This window comes from Phyllopteryx taeniolatus, chromosome 4, assembly GCF_024500385.1.
Source record: "Phyllopteryx taeniolatus isolate TA_2022b chromosome 4, UOR_Ptae_1.2, whole genome shotgun sequence".
Taxonomy (NCBI): Eukaryota; Metazoa; Chordata; class Actinopteri; order Syngnathiformes; family Syngnathidae; genus Phyllopteryx; species Phyllopteryx taeniolatus.
In genome coordinates, this window is record NC_084505.1 from 95,001 (window position 1) to 122,500 (window position 27,500).

General features: G+C 44.1%; 1 protein-coding gene across 7 annotated transcripts in view; it reads left to right on the top strand.

Moving 5' to 3' along the window:
- Positions 1–27,500, top strand: part of carm1 (coactivator-associated arginine methyltransferase 1) — a 200,798-nt gene that overhangs the window by 14,288 nt on the left and 159,010 nt on the right. For 6 of the 7 annotated variants that reach the window (XR_009788317.1, XR_009788318.1, XM_061771988.1 and 3 more), the window contains 2 exons: positions 2,213–2,338; positions 25,947–26,053. Coding sequence is in view for 4 of the 7 variants with exons in the window: in XM_061771988.1 (XP_061627972.1) it covers positions 2,213–2,338; positions 25,947–26,053 (233 nt within the window). In the remaining 3 variants the exon portion in view is untranslated. Of the gene's footprint in view, positions 1–2,212; positions 2,339–25,946; positions 26,054–27,500 lie in introns of those variants that run through there. The other variant, XM_061771991.1, reaches the window with a different exon arrangement.

Genomic DNA, 27,500 nt, shown 5'->3' on the forward strand with positions numbered 1-27,500 from the left:
CGATCAGAACCCGTGTGGTGTTCTGTTATTGGACTTCTGCGCTCATCACTGATTGTCCATAATAAACACCATGTTCAAGCATAAGGGTGTCCATACGTGCACTTGGCACCAGGACACCCTAGGTCGCAGTTCGATGATCGACTTTGTGGTCGTGTCATCGGACTTGTGGCCGCATGTCTTGGACACTCTGGTGAAGAGAGGGGCGGAGCTGTCAAATGATCACCCCTTTGTTGTTAGTTTGCTCCGATGGTGGCGGAAGATGCCAGTCCGACCTGGCAGGCCAAAACGTATCGTGAGGTTCTGCTGGGAATGTCTGGCAGAATCCCCTGTCAGAAGGAGTTTAAAGTCCCACCTCTGGCAGAACTTCACCCACGTCCCAGGGGAGGCGGGGGACATTGAGTCCGAGTGGATCATGTTCCGTGCCTCCATTGCTGAGGCCGCCGACCAGAGCTGTGGTCGGTGACTGTTTGCGGCAATCCCCGAACCCGTTGGTGGAAACAACAACAGCCGTCAAGCTGAAGAAGGAGTCCTATCAGGCCTTTTTGGCTTGTGGGACTCCTGAGGCGGCTGATGGGTACCGGCTGGCCAAGCGGAATGCGGCTTTGGTGGTCGCTGAGGCAAAAACCCGGGCATGGGAGGAGTTCGGTGAGGCCATGGAGAACGACTTCCGGGCGGCTTCGAGGAAATTCTGGTCCACCATCTGGCATCTCTGGAAGGGGAAGCAGTGCACCATCAACACTGTGTATAGTGGGGATGGGTCGATTCGGGACCTTGTGTGTCTGTGGGGAGAATACTTCGAAGACCTTCAATTCCACTGAATTCTTGGGTCTCTGAGGCGGGCTCTCCTATCTAAGGGGTTGACGTCACCGAGTTGGTTAAAAAGCTCCTCGGTGGCAAGGCCCCCAGGGGTGGATGATATTTGTCCGGAGTTCGTCAAGGCTCTGGATGTTGTGGGTTGACACGCCTCTGCAACATCGTGTGGACATCGGGGTCAGTACCTCTGGGGTGGAGGTTGTGTTCCAACTACAGGGGGATCACACTCCTCAGCCTCCCTGTTAAGGTCTTTTCAGGGGTGCTGGAGAGGAGGGTCAGTTGGGAAGTCGAATCTCAGATTCAGGAGGAGCAGTGTGGTTTTCGTCCTGGCCGCGGAACAGTGGACCAGTTTTTCACCCTTGGCAGGGTCCTCGAGGGTGCATGGGAGTTCGCCCAACCAGTCTACATGTGTTTTGTGGACTTTGAGAAGGCGTTCGACCGTGTCCCCCTGGGAATCCTGTGGGGTGTGTTTTGGGAGTATGGGGTACCAAACCCCCTGATACGGGCTGTTCGGTCCCTGTACGACTGGTGTCAGAGTTTGGTCCGCATTGCCGGCAGTAAGTCTGACTCGTTTCCGGTGGGGGTTGGACTCTGCCAAGGCTGCCCTTTGTCACCGATTCTGTTCATAACTTTTATGGACAGAATTTCTAGGCGCAGCCGAGGCGTAGAGGCTTGGTGGCCTCAGTATTGAATCTCTGCTTTTTGCAGATGATGTGGTTCTGTTGGCTTCATCAAGCCGTGATCTCCAACTCTCACTGGAGCGGTTCGCAGCCGAGTGTGAAGTGGCTTGGATGAAAATTAGCAACTCCAAATCTGAGACCATGGTTCTCAGTCGGAAAATGGTGGAGTGCCCTCTCCAGGTCGGGGATGAGATCCTGTCCCAAGTGGAGGAGTTCAAATATCTAGGGGTCTTGTTCACGAGTGAGGCAATAATGGAACGGGAGATCGAGAGGCGGATTGGTGCTGCGTCTGCAGTAATGCGGACTTTGTATCGGTCCATTGTGGTGAAGATGGAGCTCAGCCGAAAGGCGATCTACATTAACGGTCGATCTACGTTCCTACCCTCACCTATACCCACCGCTAGACTCAAATGCTGGTTAACAATTTTGGTTTCGTTCAATAAATTTTGGCATTAAATGTTGTGATAACTGAAATTTATCAAATTAATGAAACGTAAAGTGAATGTTAAATAACATGTACTATGCCGTAAGTATACGCCGTTGCAATTTCTACATTCACAAAAATGTTGGTTAACCTTTAAACTGCAGTATTTTACATCTCAAATTTCTCATATAAAACATTTAGATACTCTGTGGATAGCACTTTCGCAAACCTGTATGTTTACATTTGTAAATTTAAAGGTTTGTCTGATGTAACCTTTTAATCCCATTCTTTTCAGGAGAGGATGCAAGTGTCTTCAAGTGTTCGGTTTCTAGGGAGACGGAATGCAGCAGAGTGGGGAAGCAGTCATTCATTATCACTCTGGGCTGCAACAGCGTCCTAATTCAGTTCTCCTCACCTGCAGGTACTCTCAAATCCCCAAATAAACTAAAAAGTACACGTACTTGTTAAATATAATGTTACATTTTATTTCCACAGTGTCATTTTTTTAATGGAAGTTATTTCAAGGCACAAAAAACTGTTTCAGACCATGCCATATAAATCGACAACAGAAAATCTAAGTAAGCAATTTGTAGACAGTCAAGAAAAAAACATCTAGAAAGTCTCTCCTGGGCCCAGTTTTTCAAAAAAAGTAATCTGGATCAGAGTGATCTGGATTTGTTAATCCCCCACCCCTTTTTTTTGGGATCCCAGATCAACTTAATCTTGTATCTTTTGTCCTGTTTTTTTTTTTATTTTTTTTTAAAGAACTGTCGGATAGGATTACTCTGGTCCAGATACCACAAGATCAGGATTTCAGAATCCAGATATGAGGCCTATTACCAGGCTTCATCCCAGTTGTATTTTTACCCTTCACCTGTTAAATTTTTGTTCATTTACTGTCCTAATTGCCTTTAGCATGAAATTACTTTGTTCTTAGTCACTTCTTTCAGACATCATGCACTTGAGTTTGCTGTCAAAGCAATTCAATATAGCTTGGATTAAAGTGTCTGCTAAATGGCCGATGAAGAAATGTCTGTTGTTCAAAGTAATACATCCAGTGTTGGCGTGTGTAGTGTTAAAAGTTGAAATAATCATTTTTAAAAAATTTTTTTTATAAAGACTTGAAAAGGTTCGAATTATATTAACACAAGGGGAGTGTTAACCACAACTCACCATGGAAGTCTTCTGTAGATGTTTTTTAAAATTATTTATTATACTGTGACGATGATGAGACATCACAGTGAACAAGAGGTACTGTGATTTGCTGAACAGTATTTCAAAGTGCAATAGTAAAATCTGTCCATTGACTTGTAAAGTGAGTGACAATGAGGGAGGTCATTGATCGCGATGTGACACTCACTCACGGAGCCAAATAGTTAGCGATCAACAACAAGAGGAAAAGGAGTGAATGAACACACTAACACTGTGATAAACTTCCAAGAACACAACATTCTTAACAACTATTTACGCACTTAAAAACTAGTGACAGACCGATAATCGGCCCGGCTGATAATCGGGGCCGATATTTGGCATTTTGAAGCATATTGGCATCGGCCTACGTTTAATCAGCCGGTCGATAATTTAATACTGGTTTATTTTGGCTCTGATGCAGCTGCTACGAGCCTCTCTGTCTGTGACTTCTCTCTCCAGCATTGTCCCGCCCACAGCATCAACTGCTTGGTTACCTATGCACAGCCAATCAGCACTCAGTAAAAGCCATGCAATGCATCCAGAATGCTCTGCCTCACACACACGGGGCAGAGAAGAGAAAGTTTTCCCAAATGGAGACGGTCCAGGGAGCAACTATGGTTCAAAGGGAATTTAAGGCAGCATACATAAATTGTAATAATGACATTACCTCCACCATGCTTCACAGATGAGCTTGTGTGTTTTGGATCATAAGCAGATAATTTCTTTATCCATACTTTTCTTTAGTTAGTTAGTGAAAGCTCTCAATGCCATGAGGCACATTCGGCCGCAATTGGGGTTTCAGTAATCTGTAGTTTTTTACGGGAGCAGGTAATTGGCCCACTGCCCAACCCCAGCACCTGGTATTCCTAGATGGTCTCCCATCCAAGTACTAACCAGGACCGACTGCTTAGCTTCCAAGATCAAACGAGACCGGGGAGCATTTCGGTATCGGGTCCGCTTCCATCACTTTGGTAGAGGTTAATCTTGGTTTTAACAGTCCATAAAGCTTGTAGCTCATCTCCGTACTTCTTTGCAACATCCAATCTGACCTTCTGATTCTTTTTACTGATGAGTAGTTTGCATTTTGTGCATGGCCTGTATATTTCTTCTCTCTGTCTTCGAACAGTGGATTGTGATACTTTCACCCCTGCCCTCTAAAAGTTGGCAGTGATGTCACTGACTGTTGTCTTTGGGTGTTTCTTCACAGCTCTCACAATGTTTCTCTCATCAATTGCTGTTGATACCCTTGGCCAACCTGTTCAATGTTTATTGCTCAGTACACCAGGAGTGTCTTTCTTTTTCAAGATATTCAAAATTGTTGTATTGTCTATGCCCAATGTTTGTGCAATAGCTCTGATCAATTTTCCCTCCTCTCAGCTTCAGAAAAGTTTTCTTTTCTCCAATAAACGGCTCGCTGGTCTTCGTTTGCTTAACAGCAAATGACGTTTTCACATGTGAAAACCAAAGCCCAAAACAAGCATTATCTAATGCAGGGGTGGGCAAATTATGGCCCGCGGGCCACATCCGGCCCATTGATCATTTCAATTCGGCGCGCCAAAGATTGGTAGAGAATCTGCCACATCATATCAAAATCATGACTACATTCATTTGACCTTGTCCGGTACTGCCGAGTGGTTCCACCATGTTGTGCTGTAATGCCGAGTGGTTCCACCATGTTGTGCTGTAATGCCCAGTGGTTCCACCAGGTAGCACAGTAGGTACTGTGATACATTGACTTGACTTTGGCTGTTCTGTTTTTACTCTGCTACTGCTCTGGACCCTTCTTCAACCATCAGCGGGCCAAAGAAAAGTCGACAGTGAGTGCCGAGTGTTTAATATAGAATGGACTACTAAATACTTTTTCACTGAAGTCGGTCAAAGGCTGTATGTCTAATTTGTTAAGAAACCATTGCGGTTTTAGAAGAATATAACATCAGCCGTCACTTTTCAACCAAGTATGCTGATTATGCTCACAGTCAATCAACGCAGGAACTGATGGCTACAGCTCAGCGGTTAAAATCAAGCTTGCAGTTCCAGCAAAACGCCTTTATCTGCCATCCAAGATTCAGTCACACAAGACCCTGAAACAGTCCCACGTGAGCTGCAGATGGAACCGATTGATCTCCAATGTGATACTGTTTTAAGAGTTCAACTCTCAAACTGGATGAATTTTATGCTTCATTAAGCGCAGACAAATTTCCCAAAATCTGGAAGATGGCACAGAGAATGCTGGTGGTGTTTGGCTCTACATACAGTGGGTATGGAAAGTATTCAGACCCCTTTAAATTTTTCACTCTTTGTTATATTGCAGCCATTTGCTAAAATCATTTAAGTTAATTTTTTCCTCATTAATGTACACACAGCACCCCATATTGACAGAATTTTTTTTTTTTGCAGATTTATTAAAAAAGAAAAACTGAAAAATCACACAGCCATAAGTATTCAGACCCTTTGCTCAGTATTTAGTAGAAGCACCCTTTTGAGCTAACACAGCCATGAGTCTTTTTGGGAATGATGCACCTGGATTTGTGGATCCTCTGCCATTCCTCGTTGCAGAGCCTCTCCAGCTCTGCCAGGTTGGATGGTGAACGTTGGTGGAGAGCCATTTTCAGGTCTCTCCAGAGATGCTCAATTGGGTTTAAGTCAGGGTTCTGGCTGGGCCATTCAAGAACAGTCACAGAGTTGCTCCTTTGTTATTTTAGCTGTGTGCTTAGGGTCATTGTCTTGTTAGAAGGTGAACATTCGGCCCAGTCTGAGGTCCTGAGCACTCTGGAGAAGGTTTTCGTCCAGGATATCCCAGTACTTGGCCGCATTCATCTTTCCTTTTGATTGCAAGCAATCGTCTTGTCCCTGCAGCTGAAAAACACCCCCACAGCATGATGCTGCCACCACCATGCTCCACTGGTATTGGACTTCGGACTGTATTGGACAGGCGATGAGCAGTGCATGGTTTTCTCCACACACATTGATTAGAATTAAGGCCAAAAAGTTCTATCTTGGTCTCATCGGACCAGAGAATCTCATTTCTCACCATCTTGGAGTCCTTCAGGTGTTTTTTTTTTTTTTTAGTAAATTCCAAACCTCCACCCCAGAGGTACTGACCCCGATGTCCTCCCAAACGTCTTCCATTTAAGGATTATGGAGACCACTGTGCTCTTGGGAACCTTAAGTGCAGCAGAAATTTTTTTGAAACCTTAGCCAGATCTGTACCTTGCCGCAATTCTGTCTCTGAGCTCTTCAGGCAGTTCCTTTGACCTCATGATTCTCATTTGCTCTGACATGCACTGTGAGCTGTAAGGTCTTATATAGACAGGTGTGTGACTTTCCTAATCAAGTCCAATCAGTATAATCAAACACAGCTGGACTCCAATGAAGGTGTAGAACCATCTCAAGGATGATCAGAAGAAATGGACAGCACCCGTGTTAAATATGAGTGTCACAGCAAAGGGTCTGAATACGTATGGCTGTGTGATATTTCAGTTTTTCTTTTTTAATAAATCAGCAAAAATTTCAACAATTGTTTTTTTCTGTCAATATGGGTGCTGTGTGTACATTAATGAGGGAAAAAATGAACTTAAATTATTTTAGCAAATGGCTGCAATATAACAAAAGAGTGAAATATTTTAGGGGGTCTGAATACTTTCCATACCCACTGTTATTAGACCAAATAGCGGGCATGTCAAACTGTTCTTTTTTAACACTTAAAAAGTTAAAAATACATTAACACAGTGAGGAATGTTAACCACAAGTCGTCCCTGCAAGTCTTTTATAGTTTTATTTTACAGAATATTTTTGGGAAATGTATTATACTGAGGCGATGATGAGACATAATAATGAACAAGAGACGAGTGAGCGACAATGAGGGAGATCGTTGATCACGATGCGACACTCACAGTTCCAAAATAATCAAACAGTTAATGAACAACAGCAAGAGGAAAAGGGATGGATGAACACACACAAGTTCTACTAACTCTGCTATCGAATCTTTCAGTATTTGAGTAGGGCTGTCACAATCTAATCTTTTTAGAATCTATTATCCTATAGATATTTCATAGAGTCATCGAACAAATATTTTTGTAACCATGGCCAGATCTGTGCTTTGCCACAATTCTGTCTCTCAACTCTTTGACCTCACGATTCTCATTTGCTCTGGCATGCACTGTGAGCTGTAACTTATATAGACAGGTGTGTGGCTTTCCTAACCAAGTCCAATCAGAATAATCAAACACAACTGGACTCCAATGAAGGTGTAGAACCATCTCAAGAATGATCAGAAGAAATGGACAGCACCCAAGTTAAATATATGAGTATCACAGCAAAGGGTCAGAATACTTATGGCTGTGTGATATTTCAGTTTTTCTTTTTTAATAAATCTGCAAAAATTTCAACAATTCCGTTTTTTTCTGTCAATATGGGGTGCTGTGTGTAGATTAATGAGGGAAAGAATGAACTTAAATGATTTTAGAAAATGGCTGCAATATAACAAAGAGTGAAAAATTTAACGGGGTCTGAATACTTTCCATACCCACTGTAATTAAACCAAATAGCGGGCATGTCAAACTCGCAGCCTGGGGGCCACATCCGGCCCGGCACATCATTTTGTGTGGCTGGTGAAAGTACATAATTTGCATCAACTTTCATTGTTCTTGCTAAAATCTCTACCAGAATTTCACATCGTAATATGTAATACTCGTCACTTTAAACCGCATACAATCCTTGAAGTCTCAGCGCCCTTTGCACAATGGTCATTGCACCGGACTATTGCAATATTAGTCATTCGAACTGCTCTAAGTGCTAGAGGACTCTGCATCTTTTTGCACAATTGTTTTTTGTCAATGTCTTTATGTCTCCAAAGTGTTCTGTAAATTGACTGTCTGTTGTAGTAGAGCGGCTCCAACTACCGGAGACAAATTCCTTGTGTGTTTTGGACATACTTGGCAAATAAAGATGATTCTGATTCTGATAAATAATGTTGAGATGTTGCTTTTTTTTTGGGGGGGGGGGGGTTACCAAACCCCTTTTTACAGTAGTTGAACAAACTATTAACCTTGACTTCTGATTTGAAAACTAATTATCCATAATTTTGTTGTGTATATTTAATACTATGATCAGGCGATGAAACATTTATATGATTTCATAGTCATCACAGCTGTCTGAGGGAAACCTTACCAACAGCCCTCGACAAAAATGTGTTTGACACCCCAGGAGTAGACCATACTAACTAAACTAAAATGAAGATGAAAATAAAGACACAGGAAACACAAATATTACCGTAATACATTTTTTCATAAATTTGGCTACTCGCAGTCATTTTTTATCATCTACAGTACTTGACTCAAAATGTAGCCGCTTGCAGATACGATGGTAGTACACTGGCCATAATATACAACTACAATGTGCACGACTATAACGTATTCAGGGTGCTTGTTATGCACTGTGAGATGTGAGACTTGAGGGCCCATCGTTGTGATTGGCATAACATGTATGTACTGTACCTGTTTTCGCCTACTAGTCTATGCTGAGCCAATCAAATTATGGCCACGTTTTTCTGTCCCACCTATTTACCCAGGTTGTTGTGGCTGACTATCACCTGTCAATCACTCTTCAGCTAACGGTACGAAAACCTGCTGATAGATAGTCAGCCGGACCAAAGTTAAGATAGACAAGCTAAAACAACCTCCAAAACAAAAAGGTGGTGCTGGGAAGTTGAGGGATTTAAAAAAAAAAAAAAAATTAATGTAAAAAAAATAAATAAAAACAAATAATTCCCTCAGGGAAGTAGCCGCCACCCACAAGAAGATAATGGAGATATTTGGCGATCGTTTGAGTTTGGCTACTGCCACACAGGAGTCCATTGCCAGCACAAGCCGCAGTGAGTCTTGCCCTCAACAGCTGGATCTCAACAAAGATGAACGACCTAGTGATCTAATGGTAAGTTATGTCTGAAACTTTGTGATGCTTATTTGGCTAACATTAATTTCCTTGCGAATGGCGCGAAGTGCCGACTATAACCTCGTTGTGTTAGCTGCCTCCATTTAACAGAGTTGAAAAATAGCATTGTTAAAAATGACCAAATGTTTTCTTTATTTGTCAACCTGCTTACTGATTATGTTACTTTCTGGTTGAAATCAACCTTTTATTGTCTTTGAGGTGACTGCTAGTAAATGAATATGGATGAATAAACAGCTTATTGATTTGTCTGTACATGCCCCATCCTACCTATATACATGGGATCATCAGCAACCACAACAATCAGTAATTTCCTTCCAAAGTGTGTATTAGGCCTAGACAAAATGGGAAAATCTGCAATATTGCAAAATGACTTATGTATAGCTACAAGATGCAATTTGTTACCACATCTTTAATTAATTAATTAATTAGATACATTTCATTTATCTTAGTTCAGGGTGTCTTGGCCAAAAGTTTAGTGTGCATGATGTCAATATATCGAATATTTCATAAATTGTGGAGCGTTGTGTGTCTGCCTTAGTCAATCTTTCGGCACAATATGTCATGTCAGTAAAACTTCAAGAAGGTGTATATCCATATTCTGTTGTCTATCATAGGCCAGCATGCATGTTCCAGAGGGGACTCCGAAGAGGACTGTGACACTCAAATTGTCTATAGTTCAGTGATTGTCAAAGTGTGGTATGGGTACCACGAGTGTTATGCCGGCTCCCTCTATTGGTATGTGACATTCCCTGAATTAAATGTTCAAAATGTAGACAATGTTACAGTGGCTTTAACTTCTCAATTTTCTTTTTTTTTAAATGTAATCCAATACAGTATATTTGTTGAGTACAGTTCAGTTTTATATAACTACTACGTTCAACACAGTTGCATTGAAGAAATGTAGAATTCTTTTGTTTCCAAATATTTATTTACGTACCATTTTTATTTAATTTTTGTGTTCAAAATATTTGAATTTAATTCATTACTTATGTAAATTTGTCTATTTAATAACAGTTAATGTTCTAACTGTATAATGTTACAGTGGCTGATAATGATATTAAATATACTTTTTAAGAAATATACCTGGCTTGTTTATGAATACTGACTATGACGCTACTGCATTTTAAGGATGGTCATTCTGGTAGTACTTGGACATCCAAGTATTTTTGGAGGTGGTACTTTGTGTGAAACAATTGAGAAGCACTAAACTACATGAACCACTTAATCTCAGCCTCCTCCATTTAAAAGCAACACCGTGGTGAATGCTTTATATACTGTAGTGTCGTGCTGGTTCCATATACCTTGCATCTCTTCTAGGACCAGTAAAAGGGATGAAATCTAAATGAGAGCGACTGAGTGAATGAGCCTTCCAACCAGTAAACACAGAGAGAGAATAAGAAGCAACTGAGCAGGCAGATAGGCTAGGTCTTTCATAAATGGTTTGTTTTTATGCATCTTAACACATACTGCATCACCGTTTTGTTCTGTGATTGCAGCTCATCGTTTTACGTTGCATTTCAGGTGTGTACTTACACCTTATGACTGAATTCCCCTGGGTGTGTAGATGGCAGTCCTTACTGCGTTCCTTTTGTCTTTGTTAATATTTTGAGTTTTAGGTTTTGAGGTTAATAACTACCGTATTTTCATGACCATAAGGACGGTGCGCCTTATGGTCATGAAAATTAAAAGGCACAGTCTCAGTTACGGGGTATATTTCTGTATTTAACACGTATATAAGGCGCACCGTATTATTGGGCACAGGGATGGTAAAACATACACTAGCTTAAAACATACGGTAGCATGCACGCTAAAATAATGTTTTTAAAAAGGCGCGGGAGCAAAACTGAGTTCCGTTGTACTTTATTGAAATATTTAACATCCATCCATTTTCTACCGCTTATCCGAGGTCGGGTCGCGGGGACAGTAGCTTTAGCAGGGACGCCCAGACTTCCCTCTCCCCAGCCACTTCATCCAGCTCTTCCGGGGGGATCCCGAGGCGTTCCTAGGCCAGCCGAAGGACGTAGTCTCTCCAGCGTGTCCTGGGTCGTCCCCGGGGTCTCCTCCCGGTGGGACATGCCCGGAACACCTCACCGGGGAGGCGTCCGGGAGGCATCCGACTCAGATGCCCCAGCCACCTCATCTGGCTCCTCTCGATGTGAGGGAGCACCGGCTCTACTCTGAGATCCTCCCGGATGACCGAGCTTCTCACCCAATCTCTAAGGGAGAGCCTGGACACCCTGCGGAGGAAACTCATTTCGGCCGCTTGGCTCCTGGATCTTTTTCTTTCGGTCACGACCCACAGCTCGTGGGTGACCATAGGTGAGGGTAGGAACGTAGATCGACCGGTAAATCGAGAGCTTCGCCTTTCGGCTTAGCTCTTTCTTTACCACAACGGATCGATACAAAGTCTGCATCACTGCAGACGCTGCACCGATCCACCTGTCAATCTCCCGTACCATTCTTCCCTCACTCGTGAGCAAGACCCCAAGATACTTGAACTCCTCCAATTGGGGCAGGATCTCATCCCCGACCTGGAGAGGGCACGCCACCCTTTTCTGACTGAGGACCATGGTCTCAGATTTGGAGGTGCTGATTCTCATCCCAGCCGCTTCACACACGGCTGCGAACTGCTCCAGTGGGAGTTGGAGGTCACGGCTTGATGAAGCCAACAGAACCACATCATCAGCAAATAGCAGAGATGCAATACTGAGGCCACCAAACCGGACCCCCTCTACGCCTTGGCTGCGCCTAGAAATTCTGTCCATAAAAGTTATGAACAGAATCGGTGACAAAAGGCAGCCTTGGCGGAGTCCAGCCCTTACTTACTGCTGGATATGCGGACCAAACCCTGACTCCGGTCGTACAGGGACCGAACAGCCCATATCAGGGGCTTCGTTACCCCATACTCCCGAAGCACCCCCCACAGGACCCCCTGAGGGACACGGTCGAACGTCTTCTCCAAGTCCACAAAACACATATAGACTGGTTTGGCTAACTCCCATGCACCCTCGAGAACCCTGCCAAGGGTGTAGAGCTGGTCCACTGTTCCACGGCCAGGACGAAAACCACACTGCTCCTCCTGAATCTGAGATTCAACTTCCCGACGGACCCTCCTCTCCAGCACCCCTGAATAGACCTTACCAGGGAGGCTGAGGAGTATGATCTCCCTGTAGTTGGAACACACCCTCGGGACCCCCTTCTTAAAAAGGGGGACCACCCCCCAGTCTGCCAATCCAGAGACACTGTCCCCGATGTCCACGCGATGTTGCAGAGGCGTATCAACCAGGACAGCCCTACAACATCCAGAGCCTTGAGGAACTACGGGCGAATCCCATCCACCCCCGGGCCTTGCCACCGAGGAGCTTTTTAACCACCTCATTGACCTCAACCCCAGAGATAGGAGAGCCCGCCTCAGAGAACCCAGACTCTGCTCCCTCATGGGAAGGCGTGTCGGTGGAATTGAGGAAGTCTTCGAAGTACTCTCCCCACCGGCTCACAACGTCCCGAGTCGAGGTCAGCAGCGCCCCATCTCCATTATACACAGTGTTGATGGTGCACTGCTTCCCCCTCCTGAGACGTCAGATGGTGGACCAGAATTTCCTCGAAGCCGTCCGGAAGTCTTTCTCCATGGACTCACCGAACACCTCCCATGCCCAAGTTTTTTTTCTTCAGCGACCACCAAAACTGCATTCCACTTGGCCAGCCGGTACCCATCAGCTGCCTCAGGAGTCCCACATGCCAAAAAGGCCCGATAGGACTCCTTCTTCAGCTTGACAGCATCCCTCACCGTTGATGTCCACCAACGGGTTCGGGGATTGCCGCCACAACAGGCACCAACCACCTTACGGCCACAGCTCCGGTCGGCCGCCTCAGCAATGGAGGCGCGGAACATGGTCCACTCGCACTCGATGTCCCCCGCCTCCCCCGGAACATGAGCAAAGCTCTGTCGGAGGTGGGAGTTGAAATTCCTTCTTACAGGGGATTCCGCCAGACGTTCCCAGCAGACCCTCACAATACGTTTGGGCCTGCCACATCGGACCGGCATCTTCCCCCACCATCGGAGCCAACTCACCACCAGGTGGTGATCAGTTGACAGCTCCGCCCCTCTCTTTACCCGAGTGTCCAAGACATGCGGCCGCAAGTCCGATGACATGACCACAAAGTCGATCATCGAACTGCGACCTAGGGTGTCCCGGTGCCAAGTGCACGTGTGGACACCCTTACGCTTGAACATGGTGTTCGTTATGGACAATCATTGATGAGCATACAAGTCCAATAACAGAACACCGCTCAGGTTCTGATAAGGGGGGCCGTTCCTCCCAATCACGCCCTTCCAGGTCTCACTGTCATTGCCCACGTGAGCATTGAATTCCCCCAGTAGAACGATGGAGTCACCAGTGGGAGCGCTCTCCAGCAATAAGTATACCCACACTTGCTCGACGCCTCTCACCCGGGCAACTCCAGAGTGGAAGAGAGTCCAATCCCTCTCGAGAGGACTGGTAACAGAGCCAAAGCTGTGCGTGGAGGCGAGTCCGACTATATCTAGTCGGAACTTCTCGACCTCACACACCAGCTCGGGCTCCTTCCCTGCATTCCACGTCCCAGGAGCCAGCTTCTGTAGCCTGGGATTGGATCGCCAAGGTCCCCGCCTTCGGCCACCGCCCAGCTCGCACTGCACCTGACCCCTATGGCCCCTCCCACAGTTGGTGAGCCCATGGGAAGGAGGACCCACATTACCCTTTCGGGCTGTGCCCGGCCGGGTTTCATGGGTGCAGGCCCGGCCACCAGGCGCTCGCCTTCGAGCCCCACCTGGCCTGGCTCCAGAGGGGGGCCCCGGTGACCCACATCCGGGCAAGGGAAACCTGAAACCATTTATTGTTCTCATCCTAGGGGTTTTTGGAGCCGTGCTTTGTCTGGTCCCTCACCTAGGACCTGTTTGCCATGGGTGACCCTGCCAGGGGCATAAAGCCCCAGACAACTTGGCTCCTAGGATCATTGGGACACACAAACCCCTCCACCACGATAAGGTGACGGCTCAAGGAGGGGGTAGTATTTAAAGTAGTTAAAGTATTTAACAATGTACTCACATTATTTTTTGATCAATCCTCATCCACAAATCCATCAAAGTCCTCATGTTTTGTATCCGAAATAAACAGCTGGGCAAGTTCTCCATCAAACACACCAGGTTCCCTCTTATTGTCAGAGTCAGTCTCGTTGCCGTGCGGCTCCTTAAAAATGATGCCGGCTTTTACGAAAGCTCAAACAACAGTGCAAGCAGACACGTTAGCCCAAGCATCCACAATCCGTTCACAAATTGTGGCGTAACTCGCCCGGCGCTGCATCCTAGTCTTTGTAAAGCTGTGTTCGCCATCTGTCGTCAATCACTCCCACGCCGCTCGCAACTTCACTTTGAACGCCCTGTTTACACCGATGTCCAGCGGTTAGAGTTCAATAATCCATTGCTCGAGTTGGTCTTCCAACTCGGGCCACCTCGCCTTGTTTCTGCGGAAACTCAGCTTCGTCTTTTTCCTGCTTACTCCACTTGCGAACCATGGATTCGTTGATCTTGAATCGGCTGCTCGGTTCCCATATTCCTCCGTGTAACTGATAGCTTTTAGTTTAAATTGTGCTTCGTAAAGCGTGTCTCTTCGTAGGTGCCGTTTTCGACTGCGGTCAAGCCACCCTCCACTCGTAAAGTAGCAATCAAGCCAGCGGTTTTGTTCATGCAAGGCATTACGGTAATAGGTCGCCAACTCGCGGCAAAAGCCACCTTCAAAATAAAAGCTTCCCAATAATACGGATGTCAGTGCTCTTCGGTTAAGGAATGCAACCAGCAAAGTTAATTTGAATCTTGAGATACATTAAAATATTTATTTTATTTTATATCTTAGGAAAAATAAATGGTAAATAGACTGCACTTACATAGCACTTTATCTACATCATCACAGTGCCCAAAGTGCTTTACAAAGCCTCACATTCACACACACATACACACACTCATAAACCAATGGGCGACTGCTGCCATGCGAGGCGCTGCCAGGCCCACTGGGAGCAAATTAGGGTTCAGTGTCTTGCCCAAGGAGACTTCGACATGCGGACAGTCATAGCAGGGATTCGAACCTGTTCTACCTACTGAGCCAAAGTCACCCCAACATAATCCCTTTGGTATCACAAGACAAGTCCAGATCTGTGTGACAGACCACCAAGGACTCCACTAAGAGCTTTGATGAAGATCTAATATTGTATTTCAAAATAAAAGTCTCCGAAAACTAATAAACACATTTTTTAAATGCATCTCAAGATTCAAATTAACCTTGCTGGTTGCATTCCTTACTCGAAGAGCATTGACGTCCGTATTATTGGGAAGCTTTTATTTTGAAGGTGGCTTCCGCTGCGAGTTGGGTGCTTATTACCGTAATGCCTAGTATGAACAAAATTAGGGGCGGCTGGCTTGATTGCTACTTTACGAGTGGAGGCTGGCTTGACCACAGTCATTTTCGGGGGTCCTTAGCCAAACACACAATGCACATACCGGCGCTATATACCTACTGGGGGTGTGCCTTTAGCGTCCTCCTTCACGCGCACCCTTCCCCCTTTAACGGCCGCATGCTGTCCTCAGCCACGTCTGCTTTTCCTCTGTATAAGCAGCGTGTCGGCAGGAAATGCTCCCAGTCAGTCAAGCGGAGCGCTCATCACACAACAACATTTATAGATTTCGGAACTCTGTGCACACATAAGGCGAGCCGCATTATAAGGTGCCCCATCCATTTTGGAGAAAATGTAAGACTTTTAAGTGCGCCTTATGGTCGTCGAAATACGGTACTCTTTGAATTATGGTCCAAAAGAGCGTCAAATTCATTTATTTAGTTATTATTAATCATCTGGTTACATGAAATTTCCGTTGCCAGCTGGTTGGCTCCCCACAGCGCACATGAACTGGGCCGGTCCATCCAATATTCGATCGTGACTTCAACTTTCTTTGTTACTGTGTGTGTATCTCATGGCGTGCATAGGTCAAGACGTGCAGAGCAGTTACTTTATGTAACCCATTGGTTAATAATAAATGGATAATTGTTTTGTATACCTACTGTTGCTGATTATTGTTCTCTGTCTGAGTAAAATCACTTGATCAAGCCTTTTCTAACATTCCGTTCTACAAAATAAGTATGTATGATTATTGCTGTAATCGGATCGGACTGATATTGGTTTTGGCCAAAACTCAAGGTTGCAATATTGGTATTGAATTGGAAGTGAAAAAGTTGGATCGGGACATCCCGAATATACACACTTAACAACTATTTACAATGCCACTCGGCATGCTGCATGCATTGACCTCCTCCAATGCTGCAATATTTGTCCCTCAAGGGAAAATTCAACTCCACTTTGACACATTAGTTTGGATTTTTCCCCAGTTTGAATACACAACAGTAGAACGTAAGGAAGAAAAGACTGGTGGTTATGACCAGGTCAAATCATACAACCCCAATTCCAATGAAGTTGGGACGTTGTGTTAAACATAAATAATAACAGAATGCAATGATTTGCAAATTATGTTCAACCTACATTCAATTGAATACATGACAAAGACATTTAATGTTCAAACTGACAAACTTGATTGTTTTGAGCAAATAATCATTAACTTAGAATTTTATGGTTCCAAAAATGCTGGGACAGGTGGCAAAAAAGACTGAGAAAGTTGAGGAATGCTCATCAAACACCTGTTTGGAACATCCCACAGGTAAACAGGCTAATTGGGAACAGGAAGGTTCCATGATTGGGTATAAAAGGAGTTTCCCTGAATTGCTCAGTCATTCACAAGCGAAGATGGGGCGAGGTTCACCTCTTTGTGAACAAGTGTGTGAGAAAATAGTCGAACAGTTTAAGGACAATGTTCCTCAAAGTACAATTGAAAGGAATTTAGGGATCAACAGGGACGGTGACGTCCAAATCGTCTCTACAGTGTAGTTCACCGGGATGGCGAAAGTGAGCGGCACCTCGTCCATGTTGGTGATTTGTGTGTTGGCAATCTTTTTACTGCAGTAGGAGCGGAAGATGGCCAGCTTTTCCTTGTAATCTGCCGGACGTTGCTGCGCCACGGTAGTCCTTGCCCGGATGTATAGATGGTGCCGTTTCATAAAACGAAAGCACAAAGACGAATGTTCGATTTTCATTTCTTCTGCAAGTGTTATTGCCCTCAGTCGAATGGTGACCGTAGAGACGCTTCTCCCGGCTGTTCTTTGCTCATTAATCCATTGCTCGAGTTGGTCTTCCAACTCAGGCCACTTCGCCTTGTTTCCGCGGAAACTCAGCTTCGTCTTCTTGACTTGGCGAAGCTCGTTTTCCTGCTTCCTCCACTTGCGAACCATGGATTCGTTGATCTTGACTTCTCTCACGGCTGCTCGATTCCCATGTTCCTCCGCGTAACTGACAGCTTGCAGTTTAAACTGTGCTTCATAAGTATGTCTCTTCGGAGGTGCCTTTTGGCCTTAGCCAAACCGATGTTGTTTTGCACAATGCACACCCCGGCACTATATACCTACTGGGGCCGTGCCTTTACCGTCGTCCTTCACGCGCACCCTTCCCTCTTTACGTCCGCATGCTGTACTCAGTCACGTCTGCCTTTCCTCTGTAGAAGCAGCGTGTCGGAAGGAAATGCTCCTAGTCAGTCAAGCGGAGCGCTCATCAGTCACACATAAGGCGTCCACTGGGAGTAGACCCCGGGACGACCTAGGACACGCTGGAGAGACTACGTCTTTCGGGAACGCCTCGGCATCCCCCCCGGAAGAGCTGGATGAAGTGGCTCGGGAGAGGGAAGTCTCACAGTTCTGAGAACCGTTGTTCTCATCCCGGCCTCGCGCGTGTGGAGTTTGCATGTTCTCCCCGCGCCTATGTGGGTTTTCTCCGGGTACTCTGGTTTCCTCCCACATCCCCAAAACATGCGTGGTAGGTTGATTGAATCAGAATAATCTTTATTTGCCAAGTATGAAGGGATGTCTGTTTCTTATCAATCTGCTGAGAGCCTTTTGACTGGAGATCAAAAGGGGAATTGTTCTTTGTTGAACAGTCATCACTCCTCTTTAAGTGTCCATGTGAGTCAAGACAGACATCCTGCCGACTTGTGGCCTTAGCTCAGGAATGTTGGGGGTTCGCTGAGTGGTCAAAATATAAAACAGGGCAGGCCACCCTCTGTGGCCAAAGAGTCGATAGCCATTACAATATAAAGTATTGGCCCCCTTCCCAAATTCTTATGTTTTTGCATCGTTTCCCCACTTCAGGATCATAAACAAAAGTAAATATCAGACACATATAACCAAAGTGAACTTAAAATGCTGTTTTTAAATGATTTCATTTATTAAGGAAAAAAACTATAAAACTAAAAACTGGCACTGTGTGGGGGATTATTTTTTTTTTACCCCCCTTGTTACATAATGAATTAATTGTGGCTAAAGAACTGCAGACCTCCCTTGCCTCAGTTAAGGTCAGTGTTCATGACACAACAATAAAGAAGAGACTGCAAAAATGGCATTCATGGCAGAGTTCTAAGGCAAAAACCAGTCTTGACCAAAAAGAACATAAAAACGTATTATTATATATAGAATTATTAGAATTATCTGAATGAGTCTCAAGACTCCATCCATCCATTTTCTGAGCCGCTTCTCCTCACTCGGGTCGCGGGCGTGCTGGAGCCTATCCCAGCTGTCATCGGGCAGGAGGCGGGGTACACCCTGAACTGGTTTCCAGCCAATCGCAGGGCACATACAAACAAACAACCATTCGCACTCACATTCACACCTACGGGCAATTTAGAGTCTCCAATTCATGCATGTTTTTGGGATGTGGGAGGAAACCGGAGTGCCCGGAGAAAACCCACGCAGGCACGGGGAGAACATGCAAACTCCACACAGGCGGGACCGGGGATTGAACCAGACAGTCGCTCTAACCAGTCGTCCACCGTTCCGGAGTCTCAAGACTCTTGGGAGAATATTATATGTGTGTGTCTCGTTACATCTGGTGTAAATGTAGCACAGCATTTCAGAAAAAGAACATCTCACCAACAGTCGAACATGGTGGTGGTTCGTGTGATGGTCTTGGGGTGCTTAGTTCCTTCAGGACCTGGACAATTTGCTGTGATTGATGGAACCATGAATTCTGCTCTTTAACAGAAAATCCTGAAGAATAATGTTCAGCCATCAGTTTGTGACCTCAAGCTGAAGCGCACTTGGGTTCACATTAAGTTAATCTTTCTCCATACTTTTGCCTTTCCAGCACTTTGGTAGAGGTTAATCTTGGTCTCATCAGTCCATAAAACTTTTTTCCAAAACTTTTGTGGCTCATCTCTGTACTCTGTACCAATCTGGCCTTACGATACTTTTTGCTGATGAGTAGTTTGCCTGTTGTGGTATGGCCTGTATAATTCTTCTCTCGAAATCTTCGAACAGTGGATTGTGATACCTTCACTCCTGCCCTGTGGAAGTGAGGAGTGATGTCACTGACTGTTGTCTTTGGGTGTTTCTTCACAGCTCTCACAATGTTTCTCTCATCAGTTGCTGTTGATACCCTTGGCCGACCTGTTCAATGTCTGTTGCTCAGTACTCCAGTAGTTTCTTTCTTTTTCAGGACATTCCAAATTGTTGAATTGGCTATGTCCAATGCTTGTGCAATAGCGCTGATCGATTTTCCCTCTTCTCTTGGCATGAAAATGGTTTCGTTGTCTCCCACAGCTCTCTGGTCTTTGTTTGCTTAACAGCAAAAGCAGTTTTCACACGTGAAACCCAAAGACAAAAACAGGCACAATCTAATATTTAAGCAATCAATCTAAAAGGTAACACCTGAGCAACAAGAAACACCCATCAGTCACATGTTCCAATACATTTGTTCACTTGAAAAGTGGGAGGGTTCAAACAAAAGGATGCTCTGTCCTGAGTTGTTTAACACATAGATGTAAATACCATGGAACAAAAGATGGAATTCTGAACTTTGTCTCATATTCATCTTTTAATCTGAAACCCACATCTTCAGTGTACATAGCAAGACAATGCCAAGCCACATTCTGCACGTTGCAAAAGTGGCTTCGTAGTAAAGGTTTGTAACGTATATTGGTTGGATAAAAGCTTAAGTAATTTGGGAAAAGAAAAAGATGGGAATTAGACGCCTGTGTCAACTTTTGTAGGGATCCAATAAACTTTAGAAGGTCCTTATCAAACTATTTGTCGTGTAGGCCAGCATTTCTCTTTTTATATTTGTAAATTTTAGAAAAAGTGACGAAAAACCTCGATCAATCTTTATCTAGAAGGCTACATGGATGGAAATAGTAGGTCTCGATTACAGCGGTTTACTTTTGCACTCAACAGACAAAGTACACAACAGGAAGTGGAATTTTTGAAAAAATTTGATAAAATCTACAGGGGAATTTGGGGAAACAATGCAGAAGGACTTTACTACAAAAAGGTATAGATAAACATTCGTAATGATGGGTGAACTTGTGACGTACTGTAAGTGTGGGATGACTGGATGTGCAGTGAGCGATGCTAGACCTGGGAATTAGGTGACTGTTAGTTTTATCCCAATTATCCTCCAATTTGTATTTGGTAATCTCGTTGCGCAGAACAAAAATGGGCAGGCGGGTCAATCCTTCCGAAAGTTGGGCAAGGATGTCGACGGTTTGATTTGAAGAAAAAAGGAGGAAAAAGTAAAAAGAGTAGAGTGGCCGTAGCGCCTCGGTGACGTTTTTCGCCACATGCTCAGAAAGAAATGCTAATTCTTCCTGCCTGATTCCTCTTATTGGTGACACACCCTCATACAAAAGTGTATTTGGGGAGTTGGCAGAATGTGTCTGTGGTCAGCGATAGGGGAAGCGGCAAGGAAGATTTGGCCAGGCCCGTTTTGAAACAATGTTTTTAAAAAGGCAGCGGGAGCAAAACTGAGTTCGGTTGTACTTTATTGAAGTATTTAACAATGTACTCACGTTATTTTTTTATCAATCCTCATCCACAAATCCATCAAAGTCCTCATCTTCTGTATCCAAAATGAACAGCTGGGCAAGTTCTCAATCAAACACGCCAGGTTCCCTCTCGTCATTGTCGGAGTCAGTCTAGTTGGCGTTGCGGCTCCTCAGAAATGATGCCGGCTTTTACGAAAGCTCGAACAACAGTGCAAGCAGACACGTTAGCCCAAGCATCCACAATCCATTCACAAATTGTGGCGTAACTCGCCCGGCGCTGCCTCCTCGTCTTAGTAAAACTGTGTTCGCCATCTGTCATCCATGGCTCCCACGCCGCTCACAACTTCACTTTGAACGCCCTGTTTACACGGATGTCCAGCGGTTCGTCAAGCCTCCCGGAATGATGCCAAGCTCCGAGTTATTGCACTCAGTCGAATGGTGACTATAGAGACGCTGTCCTCAGTCACGTCCGCCTTCCTATATATAAGCAACGTGTCGGCAGGAAATGCGCCCAGTTAGTCAAGCGCCGTGCTCATTAAAGTCACACAACATTATTTACAGATTTTGGAACTCGGCGCGCCGCACTATAAGGCGCCCCGTCCATTTTGGAGAAAATGTAATACTTTTAAGTGCGCCTTATGGTCGTGAAAATAGGGTACAGCCCTTCTTTGGTAGTCAATTTGGATGGAACATACTGTACTGTTAACTGTATAACTGTTTTCTGTACAAAACTACTAATAAAACTATCAATCAATCAATCAACAAATACATAAACAAATTAAGAACTATTTAAATCAGTAATACATTTCAGTTTTCAGTTTCTTCAGTCTTCTATATCTGCTGTATTCAAATTTAAATGTCCTTATTAACAGTTCAATTAACACTGTTCAATTTTAACTGTTACATTTTACAGTTCTTTAACCTCCGTCAATGGATTTTTCTGAACATGGCTTCTCTTGCCTACTTTTTACTGCTAGAGACCTGGCAGTGCTTCCTCTCACATAGCTGAGCCACATTTGTTTTGAAGGAAGAAGCAGCTGAGACCCTCAGTATGGTTTGAAGATTGTCAGTAAGTCTGGACCTGTACTTGGACTTATTGAAGTTCAAGGTGGAGAAGAGATTTTCGCACAAGTATGTCCTCCCAAAAAGGCACATGGTCCGCTTGAACATTTGGGAAAGCTCAGGGAAGCTGGGGGGTAATTCTCTTAAAAATTGCCCAAGCATGTCTGCTTTTCCACTCACCTCCCTGATTTTGGCTTTGAGGTCAGAGTTGCACTGCAGGTCAATAAGCTCCATTTGAAGTACAGGAGGGACATGTTGCACGTCAAAGGAGAAGGGGTCCGCAAAAATTTTAAATGTGGCTCTGTGCGTCTTGAAGTCTGCAAATCTGTGATCAAATTCCTCCTGTAGATTCAAAATGGCAGCAACATACTTCTTTCCACTGAATGATGTGCATCCATGAGTGCCTTGCAAGCTGGGAAATGGCAAAGGTTTGCCTGAGAGAGGTGGGCTTTCCATAACACAAGTTTTGTGGAGAATGCTCTCACGTTGTCATAGTCTGCACTGACGAGTTACCCCTGGCCTTCTAACTTCTTGTTAAGTACATTAAGCTCATGTATGATATCAACAAGAAAAGCTAAGGCCATGAGCCATTTCGGATCACTAAGCACAGGAACAGCCACCCCACAGTTCTCCATAAAATCTTTCTCTTCTGCTCTCAACTCATAAAATCTCTTCAAGGCCCCTCCCCTGCTGAGGCAACGTACCTCGGTGAAGTAGAGTACATCCCCATATTCTGACTCCATTTCATCTAAAAAAAGCACAGAAAGTTCATTGCTTTAAGCCCTTGGATCTGATTTGGTTGATGCATTTCACAACGACAGACATCACATTGTTAAACTTCAGGCATTTGCTGCAAAGGGCCTGCTGATGGATAATGCAGTGCAGAGCAATCTCCTCCTCAACACCCTCCTCTTCCAGTTTTTTTTTAACAAGTGCCACCGGTCCATTTTTCCTCTCTATCATTAATGCCGCTCCATCGGTTGTTATTCCAACAAACCTCTTCCATGGCAAACCGGCATTCTCAATGGCATCACACAGCTGGTAAAATATCTCCTGAGCAGTGGTCTGGCCATGCATTGGAATTACTGTGAGCAACTCCTCTGTCATTTCAAAATTGTCATCAATACCACGAACAAAGATTATGAGCTGGGCAGTGTTTGTGATGTATGTGGTCTCGTCAAGAGCGACTGAGTATCCCCTAAAATATTTGGGTTTCTCACACAGTTGATCATAAAGGTTACATGACAGGTCAGAAATATGCTCTGCCACGGTGTTGGCAGAAAGACGGATGTTGATAAACTGACCTTTCTTTTCTTGCAGCGTCCAATATACAGTTTTTGACAAATTCACCTTCTGTGAATGGCTTTCCTGTCTTAGCAATCATCTATCTGACCACGTAGCTGTGCAATATATTTTAATTCACTTGGTGTCTCGTGTTTAGCCGGTGCACAGAGAACAGTGCAGCCCTATAATTGGCCCGGGTTAGGACATGAAACCTGACATCAATTCCACCCGTAGACTACGCGGCGAGATAACAAAAAAAAAAACAAGGAATCCATCAATGCGATCTGCACTTTGAACCAGACCACATCCACGTGAGGGCACGCCACAACCAGACCGAACGCGCCGCCACCCCCATCCACTGCCTTGCCATCCAAGCGCCTTTTCTTTTTTCCATTTAACATGGGAGTGGATGGGGGCCACGACGTGCGGCGCGCTCAGCCCGACTGCAGCCCACCCCCACACAGATCCGACCGGACTCAGACCGCAGACCACACCAACGAGTTCCCTACCCTTCTTTTATCTCGCCGCGCACGCATCACTTTGATTTATTCAGAGAGCGACATAACCTATATACGTCGTATAATGTCACGCTGGGCAGCAACTTAAAACACTTTTTTTGGTACGTGTTGTGAACACAGCGCGCTGGGACGTATGTCCGCGTTTGCCTATCCAGGCACAGAAGAAAAGTCTCCATGGCAATGCTGCTGTATCTTTCACTCATTGAAAAATGGTTCTCTGCTTACATCAAGCCCGGTCGACGTCACGCCCCGAGAGCCATATACCCCACCATGAACACGGTAAAAGCAAAGCAAAGCAAGTTTATTTATATTTCGCTTTTCATGCACAAGGTAACTCAATGTGCTTTACATGATTCAAAGCATTTAAAAACAAAGAAAAAAAAACAGCTTCTAAACATTTAAAACAGAGAAAAAATAAAACCGCATACAGTGCAAGAAATATAATTTAAAAGCGGAAATGCTCTAAAAAGCATGGGAAAAAAAGAATAGAAAAAAGTGCCATTCATGCAAAATCCGAGGGCTGCACTAACATTAAAATTTCATATTAAGGTGGGCCCCACAAAATATCGTCTCGTGGGCCATTTGTGGCAGTCAGTTTGAGAACCCTGCTCTAAAGTTATCTGGTCTAAATCCAGTGGACTTAAAATTAATTCCCATCTTTTGCATTGTCTTACACATCATGCTTAGCATATGCAATGAGTGTTTCAACCTTATTTGGTGGCTAAGAACACATAATGTCCGTGATGTAACATTTTCGTCTTGTCTGAGGTAAAACACAATCATCTTATTCCGTTGACAAACAGATTTGACAAGACCTGTGAAAAAACAGTCATTAGTGACAATGGTATCATGATATACACTTGGACCATTTGTGCAGGGTTTGTAAAATATCAAAACAGACATTTGACCTGGTAAAACTGTGGAGAGTCATTTCCAGCTTGCAGTGACTTAAATGCCAGTGGGCGTTGCCCGTGCTCCACCCATGCTCCCAGATGGTTCATTGTACTTCATTTGAGTTCCTGCAAAGGTCTGTGATTAATAATTCCATTGTGGCCTGTGTAACTAATAAATCCATTGTTGCCATTGTCCCGAATTGTCACATTTGAAAAGAGGGTTTCCCAAATTCTTCGTCATTAGATCAGTCCACAGAAAAAGGTCTTTGTTGGAGAGGCCAGTAAGAATGGCCAGGAGGGAGGACTTTATGAGTTTATGGCCCAGTTGATGTAAAGCAGGTTTCCTGTGACTTGTGAAAACAGACCGGCTGGTTGAGGGTCATGAGGCATGCAAAGGTCATCAGCTCTTGGGGGTGCTGTTGACAACTGTGTTCATAGGGCGTATTTGCTACAAGTGCGAGGACTAGACTGGCCTGCCAGCAGTCCAGACCTGTCTCTCGTTGTAAGTGTATGGCACTTTATCAAGTGAAAAACCTGACAACGGAGACACCGGACTGTTGAACATTTGAAGTTGTACATCAAGCAAGAATGGGAAAGTATCCCACCTACAAAACTTCACCAATTAGTGTCCTCAGTTCCCAAGAGCTTATTGAGTGTTAAACATGTCAGTCTCCCAGCTTTTTTTGGGATGTGTTGCAGGCATCCAAATTAAAATTTGTGAAATAAAAAAAAAAAAAAACAGTTAAAAGATGATCTTGTCTTTGTTGGAATTCAATTGAATATAGGTTGAAAAGGATTTGCAAATCATTTTTTTCTGTTTTTATTTACATTTTACACAATGTCCCAACTTCATTGGAAATTGGGTTTGTGATATTATGCACCAGGACAACAAAACTCACGTCTTAGTTATGTTCCACTACTGTTGCTCACATAAAAATAGGTTAGTTCAAAGAGGTGCCATCTACATAACGGAATACAGAACTAAATCGTGGTTCAATCCGTTTCTTCCGTATTTTCTGACTTCACTGTAATAAATAAGTAGCATGGTCCTACACTTCTTCCATATCAGAAGTGCCTTGAGATAACTTTGTCAGAAATTAAATTTTATTGTTATTACTTGTAGAACCTGTATGTCTTGCCTTAACATGTAAGAACTGTTCCTGTCTGATCCTTATTGTTCAACTTCAGACTTTCAGTCCTTTTATAACGTCTTGAAGAACTGTCGGGGGCATCTTTGTGAGCAGTCAGTTTTCAGTGACAGAACAGAGGAATCATCTGCCGTACAGTACTTTCAGGTGAGTCGGAAAATACTAATTCACAAGAAATGACACTTTTAAACTGTGAATACTCAGGAAAATATCAATACACCCTTTCAAAACGCTGTTCATAGAACATACCCTGTTTTGTGCTTATTTGAAGTGTAAATGTTTAAAGTCAGCATTTTCAATATGTATGTGAACACACAAACACATTCAAACCACTCTGAATTGAACCGAACAGGAATATCTCGTTCGTTCTGTTTAGTGTTTTGCTTAAATTGTGGAAGTTTAAACACAAAGCTGTCTCAGTCCGCTTCCCGGACTTGTGATGTTACTGTATTGCTTGCCCCCATATAGATCTGTTCAGCTACAGTCGATATAAAAGGGTGTACACGCACCTGTTCAAAAAAAAACATACAAAAAAAATCATTTTACTGTCAGACTTTTTCTACCATTGATGTGACCAATAACCTGTATAACTTGATTGAATAAAAAAAAATCATTTAGGGTAAAAATATAATACCTACAATCTGTTTGAATAAATATTTACACCCTCAAACTAATATTTTGATGCAGCATCTTTAATAATAATTAGTGATGCACCGAACTTTTGGCCACCAAATAAATACCAAAAACAAAAATTTGTGTTTTAATATCTAAAAACATTTTTATGCTGTATGCACTATAGGGAAATCCTAATTATTTGTGAGTCACTGAAATTTCGCCCAAAAATGCATTTTTAGGTTTTGGACTGAAATACTTTTTTTTGCAGCACGTCACTTGTTGATTACTGACAGCCGCGAGTGTGTACACAGCATAGTAAAGAACTAGCAAACAATGCTGTATAGATAGATGTTTGCTGAATATCCAGTTGAATTGACTGGGAGGTCACCTTATTACACACACCTGACACTCTTTGATAATGAGAGTGCCATAAATCAACCATAAATGTGAAATAAGCATGAATGTTAACTAACACATTCAACAAACTACCGTATTTTCACGACCATAGGGCGCACCGTATTAAAAGGCGCAATCTCAGTTACGGGGTCTATTTCTGTATTTAACACATATATAAGGCGCACCGTATGATTGGGCGCAGGCATGGTAAAACATATGCGAGCTTAAAACATACGGTAGCATGCATGCACGCGAAAACAATGTTTTTAAAAAGGCAGCGGGAGCAAAACTGAGTTCGGTGGTACTTTATTGAAGCTGTGTTCACCATCTGTCTTCCATGGCTCCCACGCCGCTCACTTCACTTTGAACGCCCTGTTTACACGGATGTCCAGCGATTCGTCAACCCTCCAGGAATGGCAGCAAGCCTTGAGTTATTGCACTTAGTCGAATGGTGACTTGAGACGCTTCTCCCAGCTGTTCTTTGCTCATTAATCCATTGCTCGAGTTGGTCTTCCAACTCGGGGCACCTCACCTTGTTTCCGCGTTTTGTTTTTCTTTTTTTCCACGGAAACTCAGCTTCGTC